At 48.9% G+C, this 21,033-nt stretch overlaps 1 protein-coding gene across 1 annotated transcript in view; it reads right to left on the bottom strand.

Annotated features, from left to right (window-relative positions):
- The window catches only part of GABBR1 (gamma-aminobutyric acid type B receptor subunit 1), a 72,842-nt gene that overhangs the window by 39,549 nt on the left and 12,260 nt on the right, over positions 1-21,033 (bottom strand). Inside the window, exons 5-7 of the mRNA XM_084829846.1 lie at positions 9,015-9,175; positions 3,349-3,483; positions 2,699-2,869 (exon numbers count right to left, since the gene is read on the bottom strand). Of these exons, the coding sequence (XP_084685972.1) occupies positions 2,699-2,869; positions 3,349-3,483; positions 9,015-9,175 (467 nt within the window). The remainder of the gene's footprint in view (positions 1-2,698; positions 2,870-3,348; positions 3,484-9,014; positions 9,176-21,033) is intronic.

The following is a 21,033-nucleotide window of genomic DNA, read 5'->3' as shown; positions in this document are numbered from 1 at the left end:
AACATGAATGGTTAGGCACCTTTAGTTACTTTGGAACTAAAGGTGCCTAACCCTATGTTGTGCATGCGCGCGCGCGCACACACACACACACAGACGTACACACATAAGTATATAAATAAAATTAAGATTCTCACAATTCAGCAAGAACCATGACATGTTTCTGTCAGCAGCTATACTCTGCATTTATCAACTGTGGCCACACAAATTTTCTAATTAGCGCTGGTTGAGGACTGAGAACAGGCTTCAGCAGAAGGAGAATTGCTCAGCTCTAAGGGAGCCAGGGGAAATGTACCACAATGAGGCAAGAAAGGCTCCAGCCCATTTGCCTGTCACAGTTCAGACAAAAATTGCATCATTTGCGTAACATTTGCATAAATGTGATGGACACTGGAACACAGCTGGTGGGAATGCTCCACTTCTTTCTCGGAGCCCTTCGTGCAATTTTCCTTGTCTGAAACTTGAAGCAGTAATTCTTCTTAGGGCGTCTTCGAGAGAAATAGCGTTCAGTTGAGATCTTACATGACATTTATTAAGATTCAGTAGGAAAAAAGGGGCCAGAAATATACTTTCTGTCAGCACAGTCTAGAGACATTGGTGCCTCTTCTTCTGTTCCCTTCTCCCGTTATCTTGTTACCATTACCTTCTCTATCCCATCCCTTCCTTCTCCCCTCAGCTATCTAAGTTCAGATTATACGTTCCCTGGGGCAGAGACAAAAGCACCATATACATTGGCAGTCCGCATAATAAATATAATCAGTAATGATTGTTCGTACTCATCAAGTATAATATTTTCAGTTATATCATAGTCATGATAAGGACTAGAAACTTATTTCGAAAGAAAGCTGAAAACTCCAAGATTCTAACAAGTATTCTGAAGGCTCAGGCACCATGGACAACCCATGGATTTTAAGTTGTCCACCTGTGTGTAGGACAAAGGGGCGATTGTTAAAGCTGAAGGTAATGTCATGTCCCCAAATGAGGATTAAGATTATACAGAGGGCATTAAATTTGGATTGCGTTTTAGGGTTAGGTTGATCATGGAGAACAAGGTTAACCTTAAGGTTGTGAGTTCAGTTTCTGGGATAGGGTCTTGATGCTGTGAAAGAGGGATACTTTGATAGCCTACTGAAGTTTGGAGATTCACAGAATCTGTTCAGGTAGACAAATAATGTCTTAAAACTATGTACATACTGGGAAAACTCAAATCTCCAAATCAAAAGAGTGCACACAAATGGAATCAATTAGCATTCATAATTTATTCAGTGAGACAGATTTGGGCTCACACAGGTTTGAAACATTCTGATATGGATTCAGGTGATAAAGAGCAAGGAAGGAGAGGAGATATCAGCACGTTGAATTAGAGTAAGAAAAGGGACAGGGACAACAGTAAGGAGTAGAGCAGGGAATGGGAGCAAATGCATACTGGTAAACCCTTTCCTGTCCACTAGAAGTTCCTTCAAGGTCACCTTTCTCTTCTCAGACTTTAGGAAACACCGCTTGCCCATTGCAACTTTTTCTCTGAAACATGAGGTCTAGCAACTTGAGATATTATACTTTTGTTTTGTTTTTCTCTTTTGTGAAACAGTTCAGTATTGAGATTCTCAGGAAGTTGAAGGCTATGCCAGACATCATGTTCCGAGCAGATTCTGTTATTTGGAGAAGGGGCTTAAATCAGCTACTCAACCAAATGACCATGAAAGCATGCCCTGAAATGAAGTGATAATGTTAATCTTTACTAGTGACTAGCAGAATGCCATTTTTTATAGAGGCTGGGGTGTTTATGGAGGGGGAGCTAGTATATTTCATAAACCACTGTATGTGCATCAGGTGTCTCTCTGTCCACCCAACACTTCCAGCGGGTGAAAGGAAGATTTTACTTTCACTGCAGCTATGTCTCCAAGGACCGTACTTTACTTTCCCCAAAGGAATGAATAGCATCCATTCACTTATATAGGAAAAAAAGTTACAGTTTGCACTCAAAGGCAGTATAGCTGTCAGGACTAAACCTGTTTCCTTCCCTTGGGGCAGAGATGGACAACTTGTGGTCTTTCAGATGTTTTGGCCAACAACTCTCGTCAGCCCTTTCAGCATAGCCAATGGTGAAGGATGATGGGAGTTGTAGGCCAACCACATCTGGAGGGCCACAAGGTGCCCATGTCTGCTTCGGGACTCCAATATCTGGGGCATGGGGCAGGTTTAGCCCTCTGTATAAGAGAAGGGCCGCTGCTCAGAGGCAGAACATGCAGAAGGTCCCAGGTTCAATCCCCGGCATCTTCACTTAAAACCATCAGGTAGCAGGTGATGGGGAAAACCTCTGCCTGAAACCATGGAGAACCACTGCCAGTCAAAATAAGCTCTTGGGGTGAGCTGGACCAACAATATAAGGTAGATTGGTTTGTTAACTGTGTCACAGACTGCAGCCCATTTTTGTGGTACCATAGAGCTTAATGGGAACCCCTTGGAAAGCAGCCCTGTCCTTGTTCAGCATTAGAATCAATGGAACTTTGGGGGCTGGCTTTTATAGACAAAGACTGCAAGGACAATTTTTCAGCTTTGTGAACCGCTCCTGAGTTAGGACTGGCACCCTCACTTATAGTCAGAGTTGGGTCTGGGGGTCAGTGCTCTGGGACCTGCTGGAAGTTACAGAATGTCTGAAACATTATGGTTGTGCTTTCAGCTCAGGGTTGGGGCTCCATACCGAGGTGAACACCTCTGTGGTCTGCTGTATGGTGGCAATCTTGGTCCAGCTCCACTTCTTGAACAGCTGCACACGGGTGGGGTTGTGCAGTGTGGCCGAAGGGTGTGTGCGGAAGAAGGTAGGGAAACGCTGGCGGTTGGACAGCGCCGGAGAGCTGGAGCCGTAGGACAGCTGGAAGGAAGCAGAAAACAGAGGCATGGCTGAGCAAGAAAAAGGCTGAGACGCCAATGGTGACCTTGGGATCAAGATTTCCCACCTGCTCCTCACCCACTATTCATTCACACACGCTCACAAATCTGGATCGGCGACACTAAAGACATTCTGCTCCCACCCTTAAATATAAGAGCCTGCTCCACCTCCCCACCCCCACCCTGATTTCTAGAGATGCTGCAGTTGAGACACTGTGGTTTTCTGGAAGGTTTATTTGAAAACCCTATCCCCCAATTTCAGATGTGTGGGGAGACAGGGGACCATGTTAACTCAGTGTTGAGAGAAATGTACTCTGCACATGCTCAGAGGCACTATCTTCAGATATTTCAGGGCTGCAAAAGAGGTTGCTGGGCTGAACCCTGGTTCAATTTAAGACCAAATTGCCCTATAATGCCCACCATCACTATGCACAGCAAACACATGATGTAAAAGGCGCTCACCACAATGAGATTCCACATGCGTGCAGCCTCAGCCACCAGGGTGGAAACGCTGCTGCAGCCCGGCATAAGGATGATCTTGATGGGATCATTGTAGAGAAGCTCGTAGAGGAATTTGGTGGCCACACCAGGTTCACACTGTGAGTGGGTGTGATGGAGAGAAGACAAATCCCGTCACAAAGATGGCACTGTGTCCCTAACCTGCACATGCTCCTGGCTGAATTCAGAATTCAAAGCAAAACCAGCAGTCAAGGGGAAATGGGGTTGAGGCAGCTGCTCCCAATCAGCCATTTATTTTCCAGCCAAATTGTACACTAGGCAATGTACATAACACAGCGATGTACATCACTGTACAGAGATGTGGTCCCTGCCCAAAGGACCTGCAAACTAGGAAGTGGATAGGAGCAGGCATGAAAGGCTAGTGCTTGACAAATTAATAGTGGAGATGGGATGGGGAAGAATCAGATAGCCATGGACATTCAGGCAGGATGATGTACGGTGGGGTGAAAGAGGCTTTGCTGGTAAAATGGGTCTGAAGGAGGTAGCTGGTGAACAGAGAGGGAAAAGGCATGAAGGGCTGTCGCTCAGTGGTGGAGCACAGACTCTGCATGCACAAGGTCCCAGGTTCAATCTGGGAAACAGAAGGAGGTGAGCATCGAAAGTAGATCACAAAGAAGAGAAATGGGTTCTCAGGATGCAAAAATAAATCTATGATAGGAAGCCCAAAGCGTTTCAGCCTTTTTCTTATTTATTTTCTTATTTTTAGGCCTTCTTCAGGGGTAGAGAAAAAGGTCTGCAGAATTTTTCACAGCAAAAGTTTGTCTCCTGTGTCAGTCTTCTGAGTCACCAGTAGATTGACACAGAGACAATCTTTTGCTGTGAAAAAATTCTGCAGACTTTTTTCTCTACTCCCTGAAGGAGGCCTAAAAATAAGAAAAAGGCTGAAACATGTTGGGCTACCTATCATAAATTGATTTTTGCACACTGAGAACCCATTTTTCTTCTTTGTGACCCAGGTTCAACCCCCAGCATCTCCAGATAGGGCTGGAAAAGACTCCTCTTCGAAACTCTGGACAACCACTGACAGTCAATGAAGACAGTCCTGAGCTAGATGGACCACGGGTCTGACTCTGGATGAGGGAGTTTCCTGTGTTTCCTGCCTAAGGCTGATGAGATGAGCAGCAAGAGCCAAGTGCAGATGAGCTTCCTACTCTCAAATGGACCACTACTCTACCCCATAAAAAACACACAAAATCATGTACCTGGAGAGGCCCCAGTTGCCTGAGGAATGAGGCCAATATTAGTGGACCACAGTCCTTGGATCTGATGTGAAGGAGTGGGGGAGGCTCTTTCAAAAACACCAGTCTATAGACAAGCCAACCTGTTCTGCCCTGAGCAACAGGGGTGTAGAGCTAGGATTTGGGGGGGGGGGCAGAATGATCCCTTGGAATGCTCTTTACAAAAGAAAAGATAAAGCTGGATCTTGGACAAGGCCTGAACAGGAGCTGGGCACCTGGGGCTTTGATGGATTTGGCTCCTCCTCTCTTAGGTCTCCTGTTAGGCTGCTTCGGTCACCTTCTTTGTTGCCAGTAGGCAGAAAGAAACTTGGGAAAGAGCAAACACAGGGGGTCGTTAAGGATGACCAAAGGTGTCAGCCTAGCCCAGCACTCTTTTCCCCAGTATTTGGCCAGCCTGAATGCTCATGCACGCACTCCCCCACCAGCAAGGCAGAAGGGGAGATGAACCTCCCCTGTGGTCTAATAACCCCATTCTGAGGATGATACTGCAGGGCAGAGTTCCCCAACACAGCGCCCTCCAGAACCTTTGGGCTACGACTCCCACCACCCCATCTGCCATGGTCTGTGCTAGGTGGGGATGATGGGAGTTATAGTCCAACACATCTGGACTGTGCCAGGTTGGGGAGGAATGGTACAGAGGATAAAGCAGAAGGCAGCCCTGAGCATAGAACAGGTGATCTGATGGCTCTCCAAACAGTGCAAGGGGGTGCTGGTGCCAATACAGTGGACAATTTACCCTCCACCCCTTCCAAGGTACTGAAGATGCAACAAATGCCTTTCTGCCTCTCTGTGTAGCTGTTCCCCACCTCCACACTCCCGTCTGACTCCGGCCCTGCTGTGTCTCTCTCTGGACAAATGTGCTAGCCATCCCACCGGGTACTTCTCCACCCCCACCCCACCCTGCTCCTGGCTGTGCGCCGCCGCCACCGCAAGGGGATGATGAATTATTCAGGGCATCGCAGCCCCAGGAAAGAGGATCAGTTTCCATAGCAACCCCATCGGCAGGCGCTGCCACGGCAACCTGTCAGGGGCTTCAATAGGGAGGGAACAAAGGGAACGCGGGGTGGGGGGGTTGACTGGGAAGCACAGGGTGGCAGCAAGAGGGGGAGAGGGAAAAAAGAATAAGCATGGCAGGCGGGGGGGTATGCATGTGTGGGAGAAGGGACAGATGAACAGACAGGTTGAGGGACAGAGGAGTGGATGCGTGGATGCAATCAGGAAAAGGTAAAATACAGGCACATACTGAGTCAGACCATAGGTCCATCTAGCCCAGTACTGTTGACACTGACTGGCAGCAATGGATATCCAGGGTTTCAGGCAGGAGTTTTTCCAGGTCTATCTGGAGATGCCGGGGATTGAACCTGGGACTTTCTGCATGCAAAGTAGGTGCTCTGTCATACTGAACTACAGTCTATCCCTGCTAAAGGCTGTGTGGAGTTGGACAGAAATACATTACATGTTTATGGAAATCATGGCTGAGAACAGGGCAGGACAGATGGGGAAACGACAGACTTCGTTTTGTGGATAAACAGAAGGATGAGGATGCTGCTGTGATGGTTTGGATACAGGCACTGGTGAGGGTTGATGCATACAGCCCTGGGGAGCTGGGAATATGGAAGGCCTGTACTGTTGAGTGTGGGGACAGCCAGACAGAGAGTGGGAGGGCATGTGTGTTTGTGGGAGTGGAGATGTGAAGGACTGGGCATGGAACCGGATTTGATATGTCAGAATCAGTACAAGGGGCTGTGGAGCAGGCTGTTGCAGCAAAACATGGGCCACAACTCGAGTGTACTGAAATATGGTTATTCTTGGAAATCATGCATGCGTATAGCCTGGGGGCCACCTTTACTCCAGAACATGTCCAGGGCAATGTAACCAATCCACAGGCACACGCGACCGAGAGGGGAAAGCATCAAGACCCCTGGCACATTTTGATGCTTGGCCACAACATGGAGTCAGCTGATACTCTTGAGTCTGGAACTATCCCGATGAACATAAAAACAGAGGTGTGAAGGGCTGAAGGAGAGCTCAGTAGACTGGATGAGTTGTCAACAGGTAGGAATACATATATTGGAAGGCAAACAGGTTTAGTGCATGAAAAAGGCACAAAAGATGTTGTAAGAGATGATACAAAAGCACGCACAAATGCACAACAGGCAGGATGAATTAGAAGGCATGAGTATGCAAGGGGAAAATGCAAAAAGGATGAAATAGCGTGTGACAAAATTTGGCTGTACAAATGCCACACCGTTCATCTGTAAAATGGTTTGACAGAACTTTGGTCACTTTTTTTACTCGTTATTTTACATTCCCCCTGCTGCCCCATTACTTTTTAACCTAAATAACACAGTTCCTCTTGTGTGGGCCACAATTTAGAATATCACTGTATATAAATTAACAAATAAAACAATTGGGGAGTGACAAGCTTGACCAGTTCTGAAGGCTCAGATCTGGCTTAGGGGCTCACTGTTGTGCAACTGTATTTGCAGTTGGACATATTTGCACTCTAGAACATGTTCTCAGTTTCAGCAGGACCTGGCCAGGTTAGAGGCCCTGTACAGCTTGCTTCTGATGCTGCATTACCTTCTCATTTTGCACACCCCTCTAACTACATCTCATATGGGCTGTGCTTCAGCCCCTGCCCCACACATATCCAAGAGGCTTTCTTGCCCAAGGAGTCGGTGACTTGCTCAAAAGGTACCCTGAGGAGAGAAAGAGCTGCCATCATAAGGGCTGAGACTCTCTGGTTTTCCCTCTTAGGGAACTGGAACTTTCATCAATGGCCACCCAAGTCTACAAGCCTAGAAACAATCTTCAGTCCAGTTCATGGCTCCAGCAATGGCTGCCCACACAGGCTGGTGGTGCTAGTGGTGACCATCCACCTCATGTTTCATCACCAGTGATGCCACCTCATCTCACCCCTAGGCATCATGTCCTCTCATTTAGGACCCCCAGCCCTAGAGACAAGCTTCCCACTAAAACTGCCATAGTATCACTCACTCCCAGTCTGTAGTATCACTCACTTCCACATTGCCAACAGATAATAGGGCCTACAGGTCTTTAAATCCTATTAGCATCCACAGTCTTAGTAGTGGTCTCAAAAACTATACTCCCCAACCCCATATAGCACCACTCCAGCTACTATCCTTGCATGCACATTCTTCCATTCTCTTAATTGAGGACTGATCCTAAATACTCCCCCTGCCCTGGCTCCTCCTCCTCACATGTGTTCCCATAACCAGCACATCTCCACAAGTGTCCCTCTGCCCGTCCACCCTTGTGTGTGTCACTCCCTTGTGCATCTGGAAGCCTCAATGTGATTCTTCCTCTCACACGCCCACCCCAGCAGTGTCCCTGCACGCCCCTTCCTAACAGGTCCATTTCTGATTATGCTCCCCAAACTCTTCTCCCACCATATCCACCACTGTTACTGCTTCCCTTGCATCCTTCACGTGACCCTTTCCCCCTCCCTTTCACCTTGCTGCTATGCTGGGCCAGAGCATCCCATCAGAGCCCTTTGCCTCTGCCTCTCACATTCTTTCCCAAAGTCCCCTCAGGAGTCTATGTGGCACCACACCAAGCTCCCCACCCCCCATTCACCTTGTAGCCCTTTGGCATTAGCCATTTCCCCAAACCTCTTGGATACTGTCTTGCTGTCCTGACAAGCAATGGGGTTGCAAAGGGCTCTGCCAAGGGATGCTCTGGTCCAAAACGCCAGCAAGGTGACAGGGGAGGGACCTTTAAGCTCCCCCACTGCCTTTCAGCTTGGAGCCCTTTGCCATTAACCTAGCTCAAGCATTTTCCTCACCCCTCACAGATGATGTCTTGCATCCATGTTACCTTGACAAGTGACCCTTCACCCCGCCGTGCCCCCCCACACTCTGCCAAAGTCCCCCTTCCCTCTGCATCTTTCCATCTCTCCATCTCTCCTCCTCCCATGGGCATCCTAGTTGAAAGGATCAACACCCCCCCCCCCTTTGACAGCTTTCTCTCTGAGCAGGCTGGCCTCTACATCCACTGATGTTGCGTCCCTGTATTGGGGGCTGGATGTACACCAGCAACATCCAAAACGTTCCTGCGGGTCCGGCCGTCCTGCTGCGCCCAGGGCTCACTTTGCTGTACTTGGCCACGGGACTCAGCATCCACCCGGCTGGGCTCAGCTCAGCCCAACTTCGCACCAAAACGCCGCAGATGATGCCCCCCCGTGTTCCCCCCAACCTTCACAGCCCCCAGTGCCAACAAGGGCGGTGGAAGAGCTTGGAGCCTCTGCCTCCCCACCCCGTTCGCCCACCCGTCCCCACCTGGGCGGGCCGGGCCGGGCCGGGCCGGGCCGGCAGCGGAGAAGTGGAGGGAAGGCGGGGATCCTCTCACCTCGCTGTCGCGGTGGTCGAGGCGCAGCTCGTAGTCGGGCAGGATGTCCCTGCGGCTGTTGACGTCCTCCAGGGCCATCTGGGCGGAGGGCAGGCAGGCTTGGCCCCCCGGCCAGCCGCCGGTCATGGGGAAGAGCGCCCCGATGTGCAGCCTCTTCTTGCCTGCGCCCAGCGGGGGAGAGAGCAAGAGCCAGCCCGTGAGCACCAGCAAGGCCGCCTGGGGACCCCCGGCGGGGCGCGGGCCGGGCAAGGCCATGGCGGTGGCCGGCCGCAGGTCAGGGGCGGCGCAGGCGGCGGCGGGGGCGCGCGGCGGCGGCACTGAGCGGTGGCGACGGCGAGGGCGCCAGCGCCGGCTCCGCCATGGCGCTGCCCGGCGTCGGTGCTGCAGTGAGCGAGCGAGCGAGCGAGCGGGCGGGCGAGCCAGCCAGCCAAAAGGAGGAGCGGGGGGGAGCGGGGGGGAGCTGATGTCAGCGCGGAGCCGGCGCGGAACGCCGTCGTCCAGGGCGCGGGGGGAATCGCAATGAGCCCACCGCCGCGCCACCTCGGGGCGGCGGGAGGGACGGAGGGAGGTGGGGACGGACAAGGAAGGCGATGGAGGCGATGATGGGGAAAGGCGGGAGGGAGGGATGGGGAAAGGGGAGAAATGGAACCCTGTGGAGAAGGTGCGGGGAGGGAGGGATGGGGAAGGCCAGGGAAGAGGGGCGCCTCCCGGGATGATGGAGGGGGCAGCGGGAGGGAGGGAGCCGATGGAGATTGGACAGAAACTCGGAGCACGACAGAGCAAGGAGGTGATGGAGAATGGGAAAGGGCGGAGGCAAAGGAAGACGGAGGGATGGGGAATGGAGGTGTGGAGGCAGCTGGGGATGATGGAGTAATGAGAGGCCAGGGTGGTGGAGAACCGAGGAGATGTGGAGAAGAGGAAGACAAAGGAGGGGATGGGGAACAGAACGGAGAAGGACGGTGGGGTGGGAAAGAGACTAAGCAATGTGCATGGGTGGACGAGAAAAGGGAAGAGCGGGACAAGTGGGAGACAACCAGGGATGACGGAGAAAGAGGGAGGGAAAGCAGTGATGGAGAACTTGGGAGATGTATGGAGAAGGAGGAACAGAGAGATTGGACTTAAGTGGGGAGGGGAATGGAAGGATGTATGTGGAAGGAGGAGATTAGGGGTGAAGAGCCAGTGATGATGGAGAAAAGAGGGGTGGATGGATGGGAAGAGACCACATCGTAATGAGAAATGGAGAAAGGATGGAGGGATCAGATATTGCGAGGAAGAAAGACAGGGGATGAGGCGATGGGGTAAGATAGAGTCAGCAGAAAGGGGAAGAGATGGAGGGGTAGGAGAGGCAGGCAGGCAGAAACAGAGGGAAATGGCTGGTATAAGACGGAGGCATGGGAGAAGAGGTGATAGAGGCCTGGAGGATGAAAAGTCAGGGAAGGATGGAGAGAAAGAAGCAGATGATAAGAAAGGTAGAGAAAGGTGGGCGAGTGATCAAAGAGGGAGTGGAATATTAAAGGGTGGGAAATTAGAAGACCTGGGGGTTGGAGAAAAGGTTAGTGTAAAGAGCTAGTGGGTGGGAGATAAATGGAGGCCTGTGGAAAAGGCCTACAGGATGGAGAAAGAACTCAAGAGACAGAGGCATGGGCAGAGAAGGAAGGATAGAGAAAAGAGAAATAGGGATGGAGGGAAGGAAGGATGGAGAAAGCTAGTGGTGAAGCCTGGGGGAATGGGGTGGTGGAGGCAGCAAGCATGGGGAAAGATAGAGAAACAGAGACAGAGCTGGGTGGGCTGATGGAGACAGATGAGGAGAAACTGAAAGGGAGCTAATGTGGGGATGCAGAGTGGGGAGAGTGATGGAAGTGAGGTGAGAAGGAAGGGTGAAGAAAAGGCTGATGAAGGGAGGCAAAGCAAGAGGAGAATCAGAGATGGGGAGATGGGAGAAGCTTTATGGAGGCATGCAGTACAGGAAGACAGATGGAAGAAGGAGGGAGACAAGAGTGCAGAGCAGGTATGGGGAGAAAAGACAGATGGGACTTATCAAAACATTGACACTGAGGGAAAAGCATGGCCACCTTCTGAGAGGAACGGAGAGCGCTGAGACAAAGCAGCAATGGAAATGGCTAACAAAGGCTAGGGGTTCACACTCATCACAACAGGGACAAAGGTATCCCAACCCTGTATGCAGAGGGAGCTCCTGCTAGGGCATGGATGGGCAACTTGTGACCTCCATGTGTTTTGGCCTACAACTCCCCCTGACCCCTCACCATCGGCTATGCTGGCTAGGGCTGATGGGCGGTGTAGGCTAAAACAGCTGGAGGGCCACAAGTTGCCCTCCCCTGATCTAGTGTGTACCTCATGCCTCTAACTTCTAGCTGACCAGAAGAAACTCTTCTCTTACATGATTTTAGAAGCAGATAAAGGAGGCCAATATGAACATGAGCTAAATGCAGTGACTTTGAAGTACATCAGTTCTGTTCCCTGTTCTGGGAGAGAGAGTGTGTCTATGTGTGGATTTCTGGCCTAGAACAGAAGTACTGGGAGCCAGGATTCCTGGATTTGCTAGAAGGGGAGCCCAGCTGATTAGAATGATGGTACATGTGCTGGGGGGGGGGGCACTGTGAAGTCCTCGGCTCTTTTCCCAGCTCTGGGAAATGGGGAGGAGGTGGTGTATGTCACTAGCTCCCCTCCCTGCTGGTTGCTGACATTTTCCTGGCACAGACACATGCGGAGGTGGCTGGGAAAGGAACGGAAACAAAGAAAGGAATAAAGAGCTTCCCTGCAGATCAATGCACTTTCACCAGCCACTCTCTAGCATTCACCCCTGCAAGGAAACTGAGGCTCAGTGAGAGTGAAGGGCAAGCAAAAGAAAAAGAAATGTGGAGGCAGAAATTAGCAGCCCAGCAATTTTGGTCCCTCAAATCCACCTGCTACAACCCTCAAGGCCCTACTCATCTTCCAGAGCTTGATATGGAAACTAGGGGTTTGGACTCTCACGGGCTTCTGGCTTGAAAGGATAAGATCCTCCTCCTGTCTCTTGAGAAGTGGGGAACAGTAGCTCATATTATCCACCCTATTAGACAGCACTCTCCTACCAAAGCTGTGAATAGGTCATCCTCCCAGAATGACACAGTAGCATGCTTCTCTCACATACACATAGGAGAAGCAGATAACGGGTATACTGTTCCAACTAAAAAAGGTAAAGGTGTCCCCAACCAGTCGTGTCCGACTCTAGGGTGTGGTGCTCATCCCCGTTTCTAAGCTGAAGAGCCAGCGCTGTCCGAAGATGCTTCCGTGGTCATGTGGCCGGCATGACTGAACACCGAGGCGCACGGAACGCTGTTACCTTTCCCGCCGAGGCGGTACCTATTTATCTACTTGCAATTTCTTGCTTTCGAACTGCTAGGTTGGCAGGAGCTGGGACTGAAGACGGGAGCTCACTCCGTCACACAGCACTCGGGTCTCGAACTGCTGACCTGCCGACCTTCCAGTCTGCAGTTCAGCGTCTTAACCACTAAGCCACAGTGGCCCTACTGTTCCAACTAGATAGGTACAAGCATGGCAGCTACCAATGGACATTTGGGGGCCTAGTATAATGCTTTAAGATGTCCCTCTAGAATACTTACCTAAACACCCCAGGCCAGAAACTACAGTGTGCCATGCTACCACCCCTATCATTCAAAAGGAGGCATCTGAGTCCTCAGCAACAGGCCATTCTGAGGGCAGGTTTTTGGGGCAGAAAGGAGATGCAACGTGATGGCTGCTAGGCAACCAACAACACACTCCGACTGTCTCCAGATTTGGGCCCAGAAACAATTGCATGGCCTAGTTCAGGAGTGGGCACCTTTTGGCCTAGAACTCCCATCAGCCCTAGCCAGCATAGCCACTGGTGAGGGATGATGGGAGTTGTAGGCAAAACATCTAGAGGGCCACAAGTTGCCCATCCCTGGCCTAGGCTATTCTACTCCAGCCTTCCCCGACCAAGTGCCCTCCAGATGTTACTGAACTACGCCTCCCATAATCTCTGACCATTGGCCATACTGGCTAGGGCTGATGGGAGTGATGGTCCAAAACATCTGGAGGACAGCTGTTTGAGGAAGGCTGTTGCCTTGCCCCCTTCCATCCCTTCTCCAATAGGCCTCAAGCTGCTGGTGGTGGAAGCAGATGAAGCAAGTGGGACCTCCCACTTATACCCAATTCTTTCTTACCTTTAGGGTTGCCATCTTGCAACCTAGACACCAGGGGTATGCTTTTAAATGCCCAAACACTGTGGTAAATGAGGCACCCACAGCTCCTCCTGCTTGTTCCCTCTGGTTCTGAGGTCCATTTCCCCTCCCTCCCACTATGTAGCCCATCTTGCTCATCATGGTAGGTGAGGAGTGGGTACTAAACTACAGGCCCAAAAGAACTGGAGAGGGAATGGGTGGAAGGAGCAGCTACGTAATCTCCAGCAGCAACTGGGTAATTTAAAGGTATGGTGTTTGGGTTGCCACCCCTTAGGAAGCCCCGGTTTCTCAAAATTGTGCCCTTCAAAAGACTCCTATGGTGTGTGCCAGTGCATATTGGGAGAGGAGAGGCAACTGTTCAGCCCAGTCCACAACAAGTACAATAAAACAAAGGGGTGCTTACTCATTCCTAACTGATGATGACAAATCCCAGCAAAAAGCAGTCTTGTGACCCATGATGTGCTTTAACATCTCAAGGGAAGGATTCAAGAGAGGCAAATAGCCCATGAAAAACAAGAGCTTACCTCAGTGGTTAGTTTCAGCACTCTGATGTCACTAAGTGGATGGGCACATGCTGATGGGGAACAGGAGGTCATCTGGTTGCTTTCTGGCCTAGTTAAGGCATGCACTAGAAACTGTAGGAAGGGGGCAAGAAGGCAGCTAAAATCTTCTCTAGCAATGATTTGTGTCTCTTTAGGGAAGGTCTACCTCACCCTGAAAAGTATGGCTCCTGTGAGGGTAAACGCTGCTGTAGCTGCCTAGTGGAGTTTGTTCGTTAAAATGCAGAGGTGGGCAGAAAGTAGATCTCCAGTTGTTTTGGACTTTGACTCCCAGTATTCCCGACCAATAGCCATGCTGGCAGGGGCTTCTGGGAGTTGAAGTCCAAAACATCTGGAGATCTACCTTCTGCCCACCCCAGTTGTAATGTTTGCTAGTTATATCAATGGTGGGGAGGCCAATTATTAGAAAAACTCAAAGACAGGGTTCGCATGGTCATGGAGGGAAAATAAGTCACCGTGTTCTAGGGTGGCTTGTTCCAGGGTTTCGGGGTGGCTTATTTTCCCTCCGTGATGGTGCATACAAGAAGTGTTGTAAAGGCTAAATGGAAAAATGCACTGTGTATTTATTACATTTGTTGCTGATTCTTCCCCTAAGGAGCCCAGAATGGCATATATATGTAATTGTCCCGATTTATCTTAACGATGAGGTAGAATGAGCTGAGAGATAGTGCCTTCCTCAAAGACACCCACTGAGCTGCATGGCTGAATGGGGATTTGAACCCAGTCTTCTACAGCCCAAGTCATCCACTTCCTTTTCGTAAAAGATCTTTTTATACCTGTGGTTTCAACTGCATTTGTTGTTGTTGTTGTTGTTGTTCAGTCGTTCAGTCGTGTCCGACTCTTCGTGAACCCATGGACCATAGCACGCCAGGCCTTCCTGTCCTGCGCTCTCTCCCGGAGTGTGCTCAAGTTCATATTCATTGCATCGGTGATGCTATCTAGCCATCTCATCCTCTGCCGTCCCCTTCTCCTTTTGCCTTCAGTCTTTCCCAGCATCAGGGTCTTTTCCAGGGAGTTTTCTCTTCGCATTAGGTGGCCAAAATATTGGAGCTTCAGCTTCAGTATCTGTCCTTCCAATGAGCACTCAGGGTTGATTTCCTTTAGGATGGACTGATTTGACCTCCTTGCAGTCCAGGGAATTCGTAAGAGTCTTCTCCAGCACCACAGTTCGAAAGCATCAATTCTTCGGCGCTCAGCCTTCCTTATAGTCCAGTTCTCACAGCCATACATTACTACTGGGAAAACCATAGCTTTGATTAGACGGACCTTTGTCGGCAAGGTGATGTCTCTGCTTCTTACTATGCTGTCTAGGTTTGCCATAGCTTTCCTCCCAAGGAGCAAGCGTCTTTTAATTTCATGGCTACAGTCACTGTCTGCGATGATCTTGGAGCCCAAGAAAGTAAAATCTGTCACTGCTTCCATTTCTTCCCCTTCTATATGCCAGGAAGTGATAGGGCCAGATGCCATGATCTTAGTTTTCTTAATGTTGAGTTTCAAACCATCTTTTGCACTCTCCTCTTTCACCCTCAACAAGAGGCTCTTTAGATCCTCTTCGCTTTCTGCCATTAGGGTGGTATCGTCTGCATATCGGAGGTTGTTGATAATTCTCCCAGCAATCTTAATTCCGACCTCTGATTCATCCAACCCGGCATTTCTCATGATGTACTCTGCATATAAGTTAAATAAGCAGGGTGACAATATGCAGCCTTGTCGTACTCCTTTCCCAATTTTGAACCACTCAGTTGTTCCATGTCTGGTTCTTACTGTTGCTTCTTGACCCTCGTACAGGTTTCTCAGGAGACAGGTAAGGTGGTCTGGTACTCCCATCACTTTAAGAATTTGCCACAGTTTGTTGTGATCCACACAATCAAAGGCTTTAGCGTAGTCAATGAAGCAGAAATAGACATTTTTCTGGAATTCTCTTGCTTTCTCCATGATGCAGCGAATGTTGGCGATTTGATCTCTAGTTCCTCTGCCTCTTTGAAACCCCGCTTGTACTTCCGGTAGTTCTCGGTTCGCATACTGCTGAAGCCTAGCTTGTAGGATTTTGAGCATCACCTTGCTGGCATGTGAAATGAGCGCAATTGTGCGGTAGTTTGAACACTCTTTGGCATTGCCCTTCTTTGGAACTGGGATGTAAACTGACCTGTTCCAGTCTTGCGGCCATTGTTGAGTGTTCCAAATTTGTTGGCATATTGAATGCAGTACTTTAACAGCATCATCTTTTAGGATTTTAAATATCTCAGCTGGAAGACTGTCATCTCCGCTAGCTTTGTTGTTACTAATGCTTCCTAAGGCCCACTTGACTTCACTCTCAAGGATGTCCGGCTCAAGTTCAGTGACCGCACTATCATGGCTATCAGGGACATTAAGATTTTTCCTGTGTAGTTCTTCTGTGTATTCTTTCCACCTCTTCTTAATCTCATCTGCTTCTGTTAGGTCCCTGCCTTCTTTGTCCTTTATCATGCCCGTCTTTGCACAAAACGTTCCCTTGAGATCTCCAATTTTCTTGAAGAGATCTCTAGTCTTTCCCATTCTGTTGTTTTCCTCGATTTCTTTGCATTGTTCATTTAAGAAGGCCTTCTTGTCTCTCCTTGCGATTCTCTGGAACTCTGCATTCAGTTGGATATATCTTCCCCTTTCTCCCTTGCTTTTCGCTTCCCTTCTTTCCTCAGCTACTTGTAAAGCCTCATCAGACAGCCACTTGGCTTTCTTGCATTTCTTTTTCTTTGGGATGGATTGAGTTGCTGCCTCCTGAACAATGTTACGGACCTCCGTCCATAGTTCCTCAGGCACTCTGTCTATCAGGTCTAATCCCTGAAATCTATTCCTCACCTCCACTGTATATTCATAAGGGATATGATTTAGGTCATACCTGAATGGTTTAGTGGTTTTCCCTACGTTCTTCAATTTAAGCCGAAATTTTGCAAGAAGCAGCCATACCTCCCAGTTATGTTTCCCCTTTCTATGCTAACGCAATGGATGGAGAACTAAAGGCTTGAGAGTAATGCAGTACAATGCAACCCACTTATACTACAGATACCTGTAGTGGACATCTAGCATTGATAACTCTTCCTCATATACTTGCATTTAAGTTCAGGAATTCCAGACCATCAGGGCCCTAACAATACCCCTACCTCGCCCCTGAGGGATCCTATTTAGTTCCTTTCTGCTTTGTTCCTCCTGCTTTGTTAAAATTTCCAGAGCTCTTCTGCGGGGAAAAAGGTATTTCCTGGGGGTATTTATTATTTTAAACAGAACAGGGAAACTAGATTTCTGGCAGTGTGGATGTGGAACATTGTGAGCAGTGTGGATGTGGAACAATTAGAAACTTCCTCTTATTGGCCTCAACCCAGTAGGCTAGTGGAGGGGCTGCATGTAATCCTGAAAGTCATGTTGAAACCTTTTGTACTGTGGAAAGTATAGAGCTAAAATAATCCAGACTGGCACACAGCCTTCACCCTCCATTTCCCAAGTGATCGTTAACATTTGAAAACAGACGTACAATGTGGATAGGTGACTATCTCTCTCTATATGATTGCTTTGCCCTATGTGGCTGGAATTGGTTACGCCGCACATGGCAGCATTCAATTTGTGACCAGCCTACAGCACTGTTTACCTATTGATGGGTCACCCTCTTGGTGGAGGGTGCATGACTAGGAGCAAATATTTGCTTGATTTGTTTCTTAAACTATAAGCCAGTAAGTCCCTGGTTAGACTTTCGCCTTCCCCATTAACTCCGCAGGTGGCTCAGGCAAGCCCTTATCCTCTGAGCCTCAGTCTCACCATCTGCAAGATGGGAATAAAAAATACTAGCCTGTCTTACAAGAAGCACTCTGAACACATGAACTTTTCTATATAAATGCAAATGTTTCTTGTTGTTTTGGCTTACTGGCTTTTCCCCATTCAACATTCTTTATGGCAGGAGGATTCAAGTGCCCCTAGATTCAAAGAAAGAAAGAAAGAAAGAAAGAGGAAGGAAAGATGGAAGGAAGGAAGGAAGGAAGGAAGGAAGGAAGGAAGGAAGGAGAGATCTGAACAGGAAAAAAGGCTTTATCTCAAAGAACAGTTGATGGAACAAATGAGACAGGATAAAAAGAATCTGTCTGATGCATGGTAGAAGCAATCAATAGTATGAACCAAAGGCCAAAGCTAGAACCTATAAAATATGAATGTAGAAACTGGCCCTAATCGCTGCATAGAAGAGAGTATTACTGGCTGGGGAAGTTACTGGATTTTCTCCATGCAACATTCTTTATTGCAGGAGGATTCAAGCATCTCCAGATTCAAAGAAAGAAAGAAAGAAAAGAAAGAAAGAAAGAAAGAAAGAAAGAAAGAAAGAAAGAAAGAAGTGAACAGGAAGAAAAGAGGGTTTATCTCAAAGAGCAGTTGATGGAACAAATGAGACAGGATAAAAAGAATCTGTCTGATGCATGGTAGAAGCAATTGGAATAATATGAACTAAAGGCCAAAGCTAGAACCTATAAAACATGAATGTAGAAACTGGCCCTAATCGCTGTATAGAAGAGAGTATTACTGGCTGGGGAAGTTACTGGATTTTCTCCATGCAACATTCTTTATTGTAGGAGGATTCAAGCATCTCCAGATTCAAAGAAAGAAAGAAAGAAAGAAAGAAAAAGAAAGAAAGAAAGAAAGAAAGAAAGAAAGAAAGACAAAGAAAGGAAGGAAGGAAGGAAGGAAGGAGTGAACAGGAAGAAAAGAGGGTTTATCTTGAAGAGCAGTTGATGGAACAAATGAGACAGGATAAAAAGAATCTGTCTGATGCATGGTAGAAGCAATCAATAGTATGAACCAAAGGCCAAAGCTAGAACCTATAAAATATAAATATAGATACTGGTCCTTATCTCTGTATGGAAGAGAATATTACGGGCTGTAAGACGAGGGCTGTAGTTCAGTGGTAGAGTATATGCTTTCCACATCAAATCCCAGGTTCAATTTCCAGCATCTCCAGGTATGACTGGGAAAGACACCTGTCTGAAACCCCGGAGAGCTGTTGCCGGTCAGTGTGTAGGCAATACTGAGCTAGATGCACCAGTGGTCCTCACGAGGTTGATGCTGATGTCCATTTCACTAGACCTTGTTGACACACTTTTGTATCTATCTTCACAGCCATAAAGGCCACAGCCTTGCGTTAAAACAACAACAAAACTGAGACTCTCAAGAAGCTGAATTCCACATCCATTAGCACATCCTATGGCAGCCTTCCCCAATCTGGTGCCCCCCAGATGTGCTCCCAGCATCCCGCAACCAACGTAGCTAGGTTGGGGAAGACTGTCCTATAGTGTATATGTGTGTTTTGTCCTCTGCTTGTGCAGAACATATACAGGCCTGCACTTCAGTACGATGACTTCTAGTTCCGAACTTGTGGACAGAATCCCAGATCTCAGATTCAGAGCTTCCCAAGGTTGCCTGACAGGATGGCAGGAAGCAACAGAGTTGGAGGGGAAGAAGATTAGAAATCACTCCAACCCAAAAGAGCTTGATTAGCCCTAGGGGCAGTGGGGTGTGAGAAGGCAACGCTTGGGCACCCTCCCTGTGGATCTGATTAAGAGATCCTTACTAAGATGCTGGTGGACAGCAATCTCGCAGGAGGGCCCATAGCTCGGTGAAGAGCACCTGCTTTGCATGCAGAAGGAAGGAAGGCCCCAGGTTCAGTCATTGGCATCTCCAGTGAGAACAAAAGTGGGCATGTTCAGCAGGTCCAGGGGCCAATTTCTGGTCTCTGAACCTGCCGGGGGCCATACCCTTCCTTACTGCCACACTGCTGATTTTGCCACCAAAATTCAGCAGCATGGTAGCAGCCAAAAAAGCTGCAATTTCCCTTGAAAACAAGACATGCACCTTGTTTTCAAGTAAAATTGGGCTCCTGGGAGGCTTCCAGGAGTGTGATTTTGCTTGAAAACCTAGTGCACTGTGCACTTTTGGGGGAGCTGCTGCTGCACTTCCACATTTCAGCAGCAAAATGCTGTTTTTTGCCACTGCCATCATGTTGCCAAATTCTGGTGGGGGGGCAGTGGGGGCCTCAAAGAAGGCAGGTGGGCACATGTAGCCCATAGGCCATGTGTTGCCGACCCCAGAGTTAGAAGTATTAGGTAGCAGGTGACAGGAAGAAACTCTGCATGGGGCCTGGAAGAGCAGCTCCAGGTTTTTGAGAGCCCTTGAGCAAGACACCCTCCATGGGCCCCCTCTGTCAGGGGGTCTGCCTTCTCACTGCCATTGTCATCAGGCACTCTTGCTCCTCCTCCTCTTTCTCATCATTACTGCCACTTGCTTGCTTAGGGAGCAAGTAAGCCGTGGCATCTGCCGCTCCTCCTTCTCACCATCTCCGTTGTCTGGGCCAGAGCGAGAGGCAGGGGAACAAGCAGGTTGCAGTGATGAAGAGGAGGAGCAAGTCGAGGGGACTCTTGCCAGTGGGCCCCTGCTGGGGTGTGGGCCCTTGGCAGGTGCCTGACCATGCCTACCTTTAATGCCGGCCCTACTGGAGAGCCTCTACCAGTCAGGGTAGACAAAACTGAGCTGGATGACAAATAGTCTGACCTGGTATAAGGCAGATACCTATGTCCCCAGTCTTCCCAAGGCCATCCAGGCGATGACTCACAGTGAGAAGAAGTGCAATTTGTTGTCTCCCAAGCCAGTTCCTGGCAACAGAGGGGAGATACACAAACAGTACAACATCCGAGGCCCAAACCAAAGAGCTTCCAATCTGTGGGTTGAGCAAAGAGCTGATCTCACTCTTCTTGACAGCATAAAAAATGACCCAGAGGGAAAAACAGAGGGAGTGGCATCCCTGCAACAAGGTGCCGACTTGACTGAGAGACAAAGTGTGCATGCAAATGGGACCTGATGGAGGCTCTGACCACATAAGTGATGCTGCACCAAAAAACACCACTGATCAAGAATTCTGGGCAGGTGTGTCCCACATTTAGAAAAATGGACACTGCCCTTGAAAAGCAACAGTTGAGATGCATCAAACGTACATAGAAAGAATGTGGGTGACTCTTCCTGTGAATGCTGCAACCCAAAGAGACCAGGTGGGTATAGAAACGTTACTTGAATATGGGGTGGAGGTGGGGGGCACAGAAATAAAGGTTTTATCCATTGTGCTATTTACAACTTGAGTAACAGCAGGAAATTGATTCTGCCCGTTCACCCACCCCCCAAATACATTTAAAAATAAGGAGAGCCAGAACGTTATGAACAGCTACGCATAATTTA

This window comes from Heloderma suspectum, chromosome 2 (assembly GCF_057233095.1).
Source record: "Heloderma suspectum isolate Gila_16-S chromosome 2, 16-S_ref, whole genome shotgun sequence".
NCBI classification, from domain to species: Eukaryota; Metazoa; Chordata; class Lepidosauria; order Squamata; family Helodermatidae; genus Heloderma; species Heloderma suspectum.
The sequence above is the reverse complement of the archived record's forward strand: the minus strand, read 5'-3'. Positions and strand labels throughout refer to the sequence as shown.